Consider the following 13,932-nt stretch of genomic DNA (forward strand, 5'->3'; position numbering starts at 1 on the left):
GCCAAGGAGAAACTCCCCAGCCCCAGACTCCACCTCCTACACCCACAGCCCTGGCTGCCCAAGAGGCCGGTGGTACTGCTCTGCTCTACCCTCTGAAAACTTTGCAAGCTCACTTGTCTGCCCCATCTAAAACAGCACCCAGGCTGAACAAAAAAGCTATATGTGTGAGGTTCAAATAGACCTGCTCTTTTTTTTTTTTTTGCTTTATGGTTGTTTTGTAGTAAAAGGGTTTGAACACACAACTTCCTGCATGTGAGATACTTTCTCTACCACAGTTACATACCAGCCCCTTCTTTTTTCCCCTAGGCTTTTTGAGACAAGGTCTCGCTATGCAGTTCAGGCTGGCTTTAAACTCACCAGGTAGCCTAGACTGGCATCAAACTCACAGCAACCCTCCTATCTCAGCCTCCCAAATGCTGGGATTACAGTAGTGTACCACTATGCCTGGCTCCCAACCCTTTTAAAAATTATATATATAGGGCCAGGGATTTAGCTCAGTGGCAACGAGCCTGCCTGGCAAGAGAAAAGTCCTGAGTTTGATATAGATATATATAAATACAGATATAGATATAGATCCCCTCCCCCCACCAGTACCAGCGATCGAACTCAGGACCTTGTGCTTGCCAGGCAGGTGCGACATCACTGAGCTAAATCCCCAGCCTTAAAACTATATTTTAAGACGAAGTCTCATCAAGTTGCCCGGGCTGGACTCCAATTTGTGATCTTCCTGCCTCAGCCTGCCAAGTTTGTGGGATTACAGACATGCGCCACTAACACCTAATTTTAGACTCAGCTCTTAAATCGCCTCTCTGCCTTTCACCAGGTAAGACCTTGCATGCTAGGCTTTCTTACCTATAAAATACAGTATGTGTGGGCTGGGGATGTAGCTCAGTGGCAAAGCACCTGCCTGGCAGGCGTGAGGTCCTGAGTTTGATCCCTGGTACCAAAAAAATAAAATAAAAAAATAGTATGTATTCTTCTAGAGTTCTATAATAACTGAAGGACCAACTCCTGGCAAATGATTTGCATACAACAAATATTCGATTTCTTCTCTTAACTTTTCTTAAAAATTAAGAGTATAGGGGCCAGGGACTTAGCTCAGCGGTTAGGTGGCCTGCCTCGCAAGCGCAAGGACCCAAGTTAGATCCCCAGCACAAAAAAAAAAAAAAAAAAAAAAAAAAAAAAATTAAAGAGTATAGGAATCCTGTCCTACTTCCCCCAGGCCCTGATGCTTTTAAGGGCTGGTGACGCTGTTCGGAGTCCTGTCCCCGGTCACCTCTTCAGTGTCACATTTCATCCTGCGCAGTGTGGGAGGCGGGGAAAGCCAACCTGAGGTGAAGATGTTTAGGGGTAGCAAAAGCAAGTATTCCCAGGCACAGACCCGAGCCTGTCACTGCCAGGGGAGGATGATAGCTCGCCTTCTGCGGGTGAGCCCAGCTTGGAGAAACTCGCGTGGCCAAATAACCGAAGTCCCCAAAGCTGACAAACTTACGCTCAGTTAATCGCACTGTAAGGGGATTCCAGCGGCTGATCGCCAGCTGCAGTTTTTAAGGAGTCCCTCCTACAGCCGACCCGACGGACAGTTTGGGGTGCCCTCCCCGGTACTCACATCCTCCTTGTGCAGCTCAGGCGCCGCGATCTTCACCGGCTCTGTTCTCTTCTTTGGCTTGGGAAGCCCCAGGGGGGGCCCGGCACCGCCGACAGGGGGGGGCAGGCTGAGGCCAGGGCCTCGGGGGCGATATAATGAGTTTCCACATTTGTTTGTGTTTAGGGTTTACAAAGCGCTCTTACAGATGTTGCCCTGGTCTTATTCCTGTGAGTAGACTTGGGTTTAAATGGCACTTTAAATACACTCACTCATCTGTCCCAGCTCCTCAAGGCTGGATTAGGAGAGAATAAGGTTGTTCTCTGCAAGAGAAGGGCATTTATTTCCAAGAGCATTAATAACTCTTCAACTTAAACATAGGCAGAATCACTTGGTTTAACTCATAGCTACAAGACAAAGAGAAAATGCTTGGAGATCCAGAAGCTGGGTGGACTAATACGAGAACAATAACCATTTGCGTAGCAGTTGCTGTGACTTGGACGTAATATCTCTCTCCCGTGTACCCTGGAGGGTTGGCCCCACAGTGGTACCTTTTTCCCCATTCACAAGGGAATCCCTGGGTAGGAAAACAACTTTCCCAAGGCACAGAGCAGGATGGGGGCCAAGGTAATGTGACAGCACAGTCCAGGCAGCCCTTGTCCTTACAGCAAAAGCCATGACTGATTTCCACCGAGTAGGATTTCCCTCTTCACTTAAACTCCCAGTCCAGGGCAACTACACACAGCTAATGGCCGTCGAGTCACTCCGCCTCCTCCTCGCCGCCGCGCCAACCTAGGCACTACAACTCCCAGGGAGCCTTTGGGACAGTCACGGTCCCTGCCGCGGGGATCGCGGCTCAAGGCACGGCGGGAGTTGTAGTCCGAGGGCGGGCTAAGGGGGCCTGCTTCGCGACCGCAGGGAGCCCCCTCTGGCGCAAGGATTTGTGGGATGCGTAGTTTGTCTGGTCTAGTGGCACTGGCTAGGGGACCACAAGCCCCATCGGTCACCGCGGCATCGCGGAGACTGGTCCGAGAGCACGTCAGTACTAGAAGCTCCCGGGGCTTCCTGCGAGGTTGATGGGCGACGTGGTGTGCTTAGAACCTGCCAGTGACGTCGGGAGAGAGGGAGGCTGGGAAGGTGGCGGAGTGGGGAAAAGGATATAAGGAAAAGCGGGCGTACACGATCTGATGAGGCGCCTGGGCTGGACCGTAGAATGAGACAGCCCTAGAAGGAGAGCCAAGGCTGAGGGACCTGTACTAAAATGAGCTGCAAGCCAGAAAGCAGCAAAGCCTAATAAAATATCTGCGAGCTGAGATAAATGTGACACAGGAAGTAGGAAGCTGTCTCCCTCGCCAGGACCAGGACGCGCACCCAGGAGCTGGCCGCACCCTGGAGCCTGGGCCTGCGAGGCCTCCGCGACTAACAGCGAGGCAGGACGAGGGGTGGTCTCTGGAACCGCCTCCGGCCTTTCACAGTCCCGCGGGCTAACTCCAGCCCACGCTGAGCCGCCGTGCCCTCACTGATCCCTCTGCAGCCCTGTTAGGCCTTTCACATCCACCCATGTTCGTGGGCGTCCTTGTCCAGCTCACTAATGCCTGCACCTGCCCTGCCCTGGCCACCTGTGGCCACCCCCACCCCCACCCCCATTGAGTTTATTGGTACATTTTAGGTATACAGTACAGTTACATTCATCGTTGGGATCTTGTACCTCTACATGACAGGTCTTGGTTCTCGTTTATTCCCCCTTGTCCCTGCCCTCCCTTTACCCCCTCCTCCCCTCCCCATTTACTAACACTTTATTTCCATTTTCTCCTTTTGCCACCCTTCTTTATACATTTCTGCCCTTTCCTGAATCCTGCGTGAATCCTTTATATACGAGTCCACCTTTGTGTGCTCACCACCTCGCTGCTTGCAAAAAGAAAATTCTTCTGGGCTCAGCCCCTGAAAAGGCTGTTGAAGGAGGAGGAGGAAAGAAGAGGAGAGAAGCAGCGATGATGCCGGCAGTGAAGAGGGACAGCCAGAGGCTGAAGCTTCAGGCTGAGGTGGCTTCCCTCCTCCGTGCCTCTCCATAGGCAGACCCCGCGTGCCGCCTTCCCTGTGAAGCCTGCTTAGATCTGTTTGCCCAGAGCATCTTCTTCGTGCTCAGAACGACTGTGGAGCCTGATGTGTAGCTCAGTGATAGAGCACTTGCCTGCCGTGCCTGGGTTAGAGCCCCAGCAAAACTGAATGTGCATAAGGAAAAATTTAATGTCCACTAGGAAAGCATCAGAAAAAAATACAAATGACCAGATTCCAGCCAGAGAGCTTCTTAGTAAGTGTGGTAGGGTGGAGCCCAGATGTCAGTTGATTGCAAAGCAGGAACCACACTGAGAAACTAGACCATCGGGTCCGATTTTGCAGCTGGCATATATTGCATAAGGCTGACTTCTTTTGGGTTTTGTTTGCTTTTTTTGTTTTGGATATCAGGGAATGAACTTGGGTCCTAGCGCTTGCAAGGCGGGGCAGTGGATCCACTGAGCTAAATCCCTGGCCCGTAGCTGACTTCTGATACTGTGCCTGCTTTGGAATCTAGTTTCCCCAGATGACTTTGGGGAGTCACTCCTTTTCTCAGAGTCTCACTTACTTCATTTGATTGTTTTTGGGGTTTTTTGGGTTTTTTTTGGTACCGGAGATTGAACTCGGGTCCTTACACTTGCAAAGCAGGCCACCGAACCGCTGAGCTAAATCCCAGGCCCCTTTCTTCATTTGAAAAGTGGATAGAGAGTCAGGTATGGTGTACACGCCTGTAATCCCAGCACTCAGGAGGATGAGGCAGGAGGATCGCTGTGAGTTCAGGGCCAGCCTGGGCTACATAGCGAGTTCAGGGCCAGCCTGAACAATGAAGGGAGACCCTGCCTCAATAAACCCAAAAAAAACAAAGAAAGGAAAAGGGGATAGAGGGGACCAGGTATTTAGCTCTGGTACCACACCTGCCTGCAAGTGCAAGGTCAAGAGAGAAGAAAAGTGGATAGAGTACTGGGGAGCCTGGTTCTGTGTTTGTGAGAAAAATCTTATATTAATACACAATGATGTGATTTAGAACCACAAAACCAGGCGAGGTGGCACAAACCTATAATCCCAGCACTTGGGAAGCTGAGTCAGGAGGATCACTGTGAGTTCGAGGCCAGCCTGGATCTCATAGTGAGTTCAAGGCCAGCCTGAGCTACATAGTGAGACCCTGTCTCAAAAAAACAAAATGAAGGCCGGGCGTGGTGGCGCACACCTGTAATCCCAGCACTGGGAGGCTGAGGCAGGAGGAGCGCTATGAGTTCGAGACCAGCCTGGGCTACAGAGTTCCAGGTCAGTCTCAACTATGTAGTGAGACCCTGTCTCAAAAAACCAAAACAAACAAACAAAATGAAACAACCAGGAGAAATGACTGCCCCTGCCACTTGTCAACGCAACATATCTTGCTCTCCTGCCAAGAAGCCACCCCTCTGTCTTTATTTTGCAGATTTTCCAGACTGGGTCTTACTGTGACTAGTGGTACATCTCATTCAGTACACACCCTACCTTCCAAAGGTTGTTTTCAAGCAAGACCTTGGTAATAGAAACTTCAGGACAAGGAAGGGAAGGGGATGTATTTCCACTACTGTACTTAATCTTTTATGTACATATATACATTTGTATATATATACTTATTTTTTTTTTTTTTTTTTTTTAGTACCAGGGATTGAACTCAGGACCTTGTGCTTGAGAGGCAGGTGGTGGTACCACTGCGCTAAATCTCTGGCCCATGTTTACTTTGTATATATACTTTAGAAATTTGCAACATGTATTATTCAAAATTAACACTAATAAAAAAAATAATAATATCTTCTAGAAACTACGTAAAATGAGGGGGTGGGGGGTGTAGGTCAGTTGGTAGTGCACTTGCCTAACATGCAAGAAGTCCATGGTTCAATCCCCAGCCCTGCCAAAAAAGAAAACGGAAAAAAGAAGACAAAGAAAAAATAAGTAAGACAAAGAAGAAGAAAGAAAGAATAAGTGTCACAGGCCTGTAATCTCAGGGCTCTGGGAGGCTGAGGCAGGAAGATCACAAGTTGGAACTGAGCCTGGACAATTTAGTGACTGATTTAGCAAGACCTTGTCTCAAAGTGAAAAAAGAAAAATTAAAGTGCTAGGGATGTATAGCTGAGTGTGAAGACCTTGGATTTAATCCCTAGTAACAACAACCATAGCAAAAGCGAGATAAATAGGCATTATTTGTTTCTCTCCTAAAATCCTACTAAAACTTCAATGAAGAGGTTTGTTCTGAGGTGGGGACTTGCTGTGTTGGCTGCAATGACTTCACACCTCGGCCTCCCTCCCAGGAGAGGACTGTGGGCCCTGGGCCGGTCTTACCGGATTTCCCCCCAGTGCTGGGAAGTGAACCAGGACCTTGCCTGGTATTAGGTTAGGCCAACACTCTGCCACTGAGCTACATCTTAAAGGGGTTTTTCCCCTGAGCTTGGGATTGAACCCATGGCCTTTGGACTGAAGTACATCCTCATTCCCTCTTTAATCATTTTATTTATCTATTTATTGGAACCAGGGATCCAACTCAGGTTCTTGCGCTTGTGAGGCAGGTGGTGGAACCACTGAGCTAAATCCCCGGCCCTAATTATTTTATTGTATTTATTTTTCTTAAACAACATCTCACTAAATTGCCCAGGTTTGGGTTGAATTTGTAATCCTCCTGCCTCATCCTCCCAAAATTCTGGGATTACAGATGTATGCCTCCAAGCTTGGTTTAAAGGGACTTTTGGGTTGTTTTTGTTTTTTGAGATAGGGTCTCACTGTGTAGTCTAGTCTGGCCTCCAACTCAGAGTAATCCTTCTGCCTCAGCCTCCTATGTACTGGGATTACAGGTGTGCACTACCATATCCAGCTGGATTTTTTTTTAAAAGGCATTAAAGATAATTTGGAAAAGATTTAAACCTACAAAAAGCGGGAATTCAGAGCAGGTAGTATTTTGGAAACAAAAAAAAAAAAAAAAATTGGGCACGGTGGCACATGCCTGTAATCGCAGCACTTGGGAGGGTGAGGCAGGAAGATTGCTATGAGTTGGAGACCAACCAGGGCTACACAGTGAGTTCCAGGGCAGTCTGAACTACACAGTGAGACCCTGTCTCAAAAAAAAACCCAAAAAAACACACAAAAAAAAAATGATCAATCCGAGCCGTACTGTGCAAACCCAAAACACTCAGGAAGGTGGCATCTAGCAGCTCTGCCAGTGAAGGAGAAGGGAGGGGCCAAAACGAAGGCCCTAGACCTCCTCCGGTCACCTGGACCCAGAAAAAAACGGGAGAGGTTTTCTTCTTTTTTTTATTGAGTTTATTGGTACAATCTAGGTCTACAATATAGTTACATTCGTTACTGGGATCCTGTACCTTCACATGACAGGTCTTGGTTCTCACTTTTTCCCCTTGTCCCTGCCCTCCCCTCACCCCCTCCTCCCCTCCCCCTTAAAGGTTTTCTTCTTTTTTTTATTGAGTTTATTGGTACAATCTAGGTCTACAATATAGTTACATTCGTTACTGGGATCCTGTACCTTCACATGACAGGTCTTGGTTCTCACTTTTTCCCCTTGTCCCTGCCCTCCCCTCACCCCCTCCTCCCCTCCCCATTAAGAAACTCTTGCCCGGGATTTAGCTCAGTGGTGCCTCCACTGTCTGCCTCGCAAGCGCAAGGACCCGAGTTCGATCCCCATTACCAAAAAAACAACAAAAAAACCCTCTTTATTTCCATTTTCTTGAGGGGGGAATGGGAGAAGGAAAACTGGGACAGCAATACTCAGGGGGCTGGGAGGACAGCTCAGTGGTGGAGGTTTGCTCACCCAGCATGTGCAAAGCTCTGCATTCTGGGGATTGAACTCAGGTCCTTGTGCTTGCGAGGCAGGCACCAGAACCACTGAGGCAAATCCCCAGCCCAAATTCTGTGTGCATGTGTGTGGTACTGGGGATCAAACTGAGTGCCACTGAGCTACATCCCAGCCCTGAAAAGCTCTGAGTTTGATGCACCACACGGTCATAGAGTGTACACTTGGAACGCTGAAGCCCCCGTTTCCTCAGAGGACAGGCTACCCAGACTTTATCCTCTGGAGAAGATGTTAGAAAAGTCTCAGAGGGAATCTGTTCTGCTTAAGGGAAAGACCTATGGCGTGTGACAGGAATTCTCAAAGAAACTTCTCAGCCAGATAAGTCTGACAAAAATGTCCAGCTGACAAGCACCCACCCCAGGACCAAGTACAAGGTGTCCTTCTGCTCCGCGCCCAAACATGAGTGGAGGGTTTGAGGAAAGCCTGTGAAGGAGATAATCCAGATAAAACAAGCATGTAGCCAGGCATGGCGGTGCACACGTGTGATCCCAGCACTGGGGAGGCTGAGGCAGGAGGATCATTGCGAGTTCCCTGCCCTGAAACTACACAGGAAGGCCCTGTCTAAAAAAAAAAGCAAGCATGTAGACAAAAATAGAAAAAATGGAGGAAGAGGCAGGCATGGCACACACTTGTAACCCCAGTGATACAGGGCATATGGTCTACAAATCTCCAAATAATGTAAAGAAATACCACAACTCTCCACCTGCTAGATGTCCGACACACGGAGCTTGTGTTCTCTAAAATCAAAGAATTGGGCAAGGGATTTAGCTCAGTGGTTCTGCCTCCTGCCTCACAAGCACAAGGTCCTGGATTTGATTCCCGGTACTAAAATATAAAATAAAATAAAAATTGAAGAATGAATTCTAGGAACAATGGAGGTGAAGAGTAGGAAGAATTTATTGAGAGATAGAAAGGGCCAGGGATTTAGCTCAGTGGTGCCACCGCCTGCGCAAGCACCTGTGGCGACCTGTACCAAAATGAAAACAAAATCAAAGGAGGGAGGAAGTCTGGGGAGGGAAGGGAGAGAAAACAAAACTGAAAGTTAACAGTTTAGGAAAAATTGTTTCCTAAAAGGAAAGTAAGCAGGGTTTAGAATGCAGCTCATTTGTGAGGGACATGGGAACGCTAATATTAATACAATCAAAACAGTGCAACACTAAGCTGGGCGTGGTGGTGCATGCCTGTAATCCCAGCACTCGGGAGGCTGAGGCAGGAGGATCACTGTGAGTTCGAGACCAGCCTGGGCTACATAGTGAGTTCCAGGTCAGTCTCAACTACATAGCGAGACCCTGTCTCAAAAAACACCCCCCCAAAACAAAACAAAAAACAACAACAACAAAAGAATAGTGCAACACTATTAGGGCAACGGGAATCTGTGACAGGAAGCACCTAGGAAGCAGCTACATCCTCATGTCCAACAGACTGTGACAACAGATAATGCCTAACACTGAGTAAATCAACAAGTAAACCCGGCAAGGTGGCACATGCCTGTAATTCCAACCCTCGGGAGGCTGAGGCAGGTGGATCACTGTGAGTTCAGCCTGGGCTACATAGTGAGTTCAAGGCCAGCCTGAACTACATAGCAAGACCATGTCCAAAAAACAAAAAATACTTTTTTATTTTTATTTTTCCAAGACAAGGGTCTCACTACGTAGCCAAGGCAGGCCTCAAACTCATGATCCTCCTGACTCAGCCTCCTGAGTGCTGGAGTGCCACTGCGCCTGGCAAGGTTCTTTATAGTTCTGGCCAGCCACCTGTCCTTTTCATCTTTAGAGCTACACCATCCCCCAGAAGTCACCCAGGGCCTGGCACTAGCAATGCCCAAGGGGTACGTGTGTGGGCACGAGGGAAGGGATGACCTGGCGACAGCCGGAGCCCAGAGGCCATGTGGAGGCAGAAAGGGCCTCACCCTGCAGTCTGTCCGCGCAGAAACCACAACTGCCCTCCTCCCGCGGCGAGGCCAGACGCGGAGGAGGCTACCGCTCCCCTGGAGTGAAGGCAGAGCGCCCCGTGGGCCTCAGTCTTACCGGTGCAAAAGGGGGCTCGGCCGCTCCACACCCAGGGACCGCCCGGGTCGTCCCTCCCGCCTCTGCCCCGGCACCTGCGCAGCAGCACCCTCGGAGGCGTGGTCGCCCCGGCGGCGCCAGAGCCAGGCCGGCTGCCTGACGGTGGCCTCCAGTGCCTGTTTACTCCCCGAGAGAGGGGCAGAACACCGCCCCCCACGGCGGGCAGCAAAGTGTCCAGAAGTGCTTGTCACAAACTCCTGGAAACTTGGGGGGAAGGCCTGGTGCCTCTTCAGTTCTGCAAAGTGGAGAGAGACCCTCGCGCCTGAACAAGAGGAAATGTACTGCAGTGTGATTTATTGCAGCGCTGCTCCTGTTGTCAGGAAAGGAAGCAACTGGGCTGGGGATGTAGCTCAGGGGTAGCTCACCTGGGGTGTGCAAAGCCCTGGTTCGATCTTCAGTGCCACCAAAAGAAAAAGGAAACAAATATCTATCAAGTGGAACTGGTGAAAAAAATCATGATATAAATATATTGCGAGGATGAGACAGGAGTATCGCTGTGAGTTCGAGACCAGCCTGGGCTACATAGTGAGTTCCAGGTCAGTCTCAACTACATAGTGAGACCCTGTCTCAAAAAAAAACAAAAAATTGGGCCAGGGATTTAGCTCAGTGGTTCCACCGCCTGCATCGCAAGTACAAGGACCTGAGTTCCATCCCCGGTACCAAAAAATAAATAAATAAATAAAATAAAAAAGGGGAAAAAATTCTAGCTAAATCATTATCCCAGAGCTCAAAATCTATCTACTGAAGGGCTAGGAGTTTTAGGACCCGAGTTCTTGGACTGCAAAACCAGACTACCTGCAGAACGCACTGCCCATGACCCCACATCCCCTGGCCCCACTGCTACAGTCCTCCCTCCTAGTTTGTACAGTAGTTTTTTTTGTTGGTGGTTTTTGTTTTGTTTTGTTGGTGCCAGGGATTGAACTCAAGACCTTGGCACTTACGAGGCAGGGGGCGGAACCACTGAGCTACAAACCCAGCCCTGCACGGTAGTTTTACCACCATCTGCCCTGACCTTGCTCCTCCCAGACCCTAGAACTCCTGAGCCACATGGACACCTACAAGTATTACCTGTTGTGGGGTCCTAACCCAGCTGTTTTTTGTCCTGACCTTCCAAGGAATCTGACTGTTTATGAAATGCTGGTGTTGTCTTCAGTCCTTTCTATTTTTTGGGAGGGGTTTTGATACAGGGTCTCATTATGTAGTTGAGACTGACCTGGAACTCACTATGTAGCCCAGGATGCTCTCAAACTCACAGTGATCCTCCTGCCTCAGCCTCCCAAGTGCTGGGATTACAGGCATGCGCCACCACGCCCGGTCCTTTCTTTCTTCTCAAATGGTGGTTGTAAGAAGCAGCAACATCTTAGTTTGTTAGAAACCGCATTTCCAGCCCAGTGTGGAGGCGCACATCTGTAACCCAGTACTCTGGGAGGCCGAAGCAGGAGGGTCCAAAATTAGAGCCCAGTTTGGGAGATTTAGTAATTTAGTGACACTGTCTCCATTTTTTGTTTTTGTTTTTTCTTTTTTTTGGGGGGGTGGTACCAGGGATTGAACTTGTTTTTTCTTTCTTTGGTACCAGGGATCAAACTCAGGACCCTGCACTTGCAGGCGTAGCACAACTGAGCTACATCGCTGACCCTGTCTCAAATTTTTAAACATGAAAAAGGGCTGGGGACTTTGCTCAGCACATAGGCCCTGGGTTCAATTCCCTGTACTGGGGGAAAAAAAGAAAAGAAAGAAAGCGCACATCCCAAACCTACTGAATTACATTCTGCTTTTTAAGAACATTCCCAAGTGATTTGTTTGCATAGTAAAATCTTCAAAGCAGAAAGTGAGACCAGCATCCCAGGGGAGGCAAGCTCATGCCCACCTGTGTAACTGACCCTCTGAGGCTTTTGGCCTGGTTGTTAGGGGCAGCTGTGGTCTGGGTGGAGATGTAAGAAGAACTTGGATATTAAATTGCAGCCACAGCTCAGGAGATTATTGCAACAAAGGGAACCTCGCTTGTATTACTGCAGCCAACATCTGCATGGTGGCTGATGAGAGGCCCAAGAAAGACACAGCAATATGTGCTTAGAAGCCTCATTACCGCCTCCCAACTAAGTGAAGAAACTGGGAGGACCCTTTGATGATTTAACTCAATTGGAGGGTGCTCCTTGGAAAATAACTCAAAACACACTTAAACTGGGTATGGTGGCACATGCCTATAATCCCAGCACTCTGGGAGGCTGAGGCAGGAGGGCAAAGAAGTTAGCTCAGTGTGAAGGCCCTGAGTTCAATTCCCAATGCCACAAAACAAAAAACCACGTTTGTTGCCCTGAAACTGGGCATATTTATAATACTGACCTGGAAACATGTTATGACATCAGACTTACCCTTGAAAACAGCTTGAAGAATTTGTGATGAAATTCTCCCCTAACAACAAAGAATAGGATTAGCCAGGCAGGCTGGACTATTGCACCGACTGCATTTCAAACCAGAAGGCATTGTAAAATAAACAGCGGCTGGAATCCAGTTGCTCTGTTACAGCAAGTTTGGATTTGCTATGGAGACAATCGACAGGTCTATGGCTGGAGGCCTTGCCTGCCCTTTTTATTGCAACTGGACCTTGCAGAATGTCCATGTGCTGGTGTTGAGGACCAGAGGGACTCCCATGGCAAGGGGGAACTAGTCCACTCAGAGGCCGGACCTGAGAAATGTCACCCTGTGGCACGAGGACAGCCAGCTCTCTGCAGACCTCTGGAAACAACTGTAGGCCCTTGCAGGGAAGCAGCCCTTACTTAGGCAGGGCAGTCAGATCCCTCTTACAGGGGAGGAAAGCGGGAGAGGGGAAGTCTAGGGGGAGGGCTGTGCATTGGTAGCTTAGTGGTAGTGCTGCTTGTGTAGCCTTTAGGAGACACTAGGTTTTTTCCTGACCACAGTGGTGGGGCAGGGGGCGGTTTGGGAAGCTGTCTAAATCCTCCCGATTGGTGAACAGCAGGATGCAGACACAGTCTCTTAGCTACACCCTGCACCTCCTTACAGGAAGCTTTGCATATGCTTTGAAATAGAATCAGGAAAATTGTGAGGTTAAAACATATATTTTACCTAATGAAACCTAGCATATTTTGTTGCAAAATTCCAAGGATGTGGGTATCCTGTAACTTAAGACCCAAATTTGTGATGATGAAGCTACTTGGTCAGGTGAGGCAGGAAGGTGTTGTGAACTCAGCAGTTAGGGTCTAGCCTCACATAGACACTGTCTTAAAAATATAAACAAGCCAGTGGGCCGGCAGAGCGCTTGCCGAGCACATATGAAGTCCTGAAATTCCACAGACATGCAAAAAAAAAAAAAAAAAAATTTTAGCCAAGGTGGTGGCAGTACACACTTATGCTACTCTAGAGACCGAGGCAGGAGGGTTCCAAGTTCAAAGACAGCCTGGGCAATTTATTTCAAGACAGGGTCTCACTTTGTAGTTCATGCAAGGCCTTGAACTCCCTATGAAGCCCAGGCTAGCCTTGAATTTGTGATCCTCTTTCCTCGGCCTCCCAAGGGCTGGGATTAGTTAAGCACAAGGTCGAGTTTGGGCAATATGGTAAGACCTTTTCTCCAAATAAAAGTAAAGAAGAGGTAGCCAGGCATGGTGGCCCACGTCTGTAATCCCAGCACTCGGGAGGCTGAGGCAGGAGGATCGCTGTGAGTTCGAGACCAGCCTGGGTTACTTAGTGAATTCCAAATCAGTCTCAACTACATAGTGAGACCTTGTCTCAAAAAACAAAACAAAACAAAGAAACAAAAGTAAAGAAGAGGTCCGGGGATTTAGCTCAGTGGTTCCACCGCCTGCCTCGAAAGCTCAATCCCCGTCACAAAAAAAAGTAAAGAAGAGCTGAGGATGTAATTCAGTGGTCAGTGTTAGACCTTTTGCCTAATACGTGCAAGGCCCTGGGTTCAATCCCCACGTAACTACAACAAAGTTTTATTTGGCGAAATCCTATTACTCTTTATGGTATAATAAAGAGCTGCCACCATCTCAAAGTCACTTTCACTTTGTGAAGGCCTCGCAGGGCCCCCGACTCCCGCCATCGCCGCGCTGAACTGTCCCCCGCCACTAGAAAGGAGCCCAGGTCTACGAGGAGAGCTGCTGGGCCAGCCCAGCTCTCCGCTAGGCAGCAGGGAGCCGAGATCCGAAGCACCGGAAAGTGGCTACAACCCCTCCGACACCTCCCGGCTACACAGGCCGACGAGAGCGAGAATCCCCGACCTCTCTCCGCCGCCCCGCGGGCTGCAGGCACAGCGGGGTTCAGGGTGTCCCGCTCACAGCACGGTAGTCACTCCCGTCGGCCGGGCACCCAGCAAGCTGCCAGGGCCCCGCGGACCGGGGTGAGCAGAGCGCAGGGAGACCCCG

At 49.3% G+C, this 13,932-nt stretch overlaps 1 protein-coding gene across 1 annotated transcript in view; it reads right to left on the bottom strand.

The window, feature by feature from the left end:
- The window catches only part of Prcc (proline rich mitotic checkpoint control factor), a 34,932-nt gene extending 21,322 nt beyond the window's left edge, over positions 1-13,610 (bottom strand). The window contains exons 1-4 of the mRNA XM_019210580.2: positions 13,526-13,610; positions 9,512-9,785; positions 2,378-2,650; positions 1,610-1,742 (exon numbers count right to left, since the gene is read on the bottom strand). Coding sequence (XP_019066125.1) covers positions 1,610-1,742; positions 2,378-2,650; positions 9,512-9,785; positions 13,526-13,610 — 765 coding nt within the window. The remainder of the gene's footprint in view (positions 1-1,609; positions 1,743-2,377; positions 2,651-9,511; positions 9,786-13,525) is intronic.
- Between the last annotated feature and the right edge of the window lie 322 nt (positions 13,611-13,932).

The sequence above is a fragment of the Fukomys damarensis genome, unplaced genomic scaffold (assembly GCF_012274545.1).
Source record: "Fukomys damarensis isolate Sample0158 unplaced genomic scaffold, DMR_v1.0_HiC HiC_scaffold_33, whole genome shotgun sequence".
Classification (NCBI taxonomy): domain Eukaryota; kingdom Metazoa; phylum Chordata; class Mammalia; order Rodentia; family Bathyergidae; genus Fukomys; species Fukomys damarensis.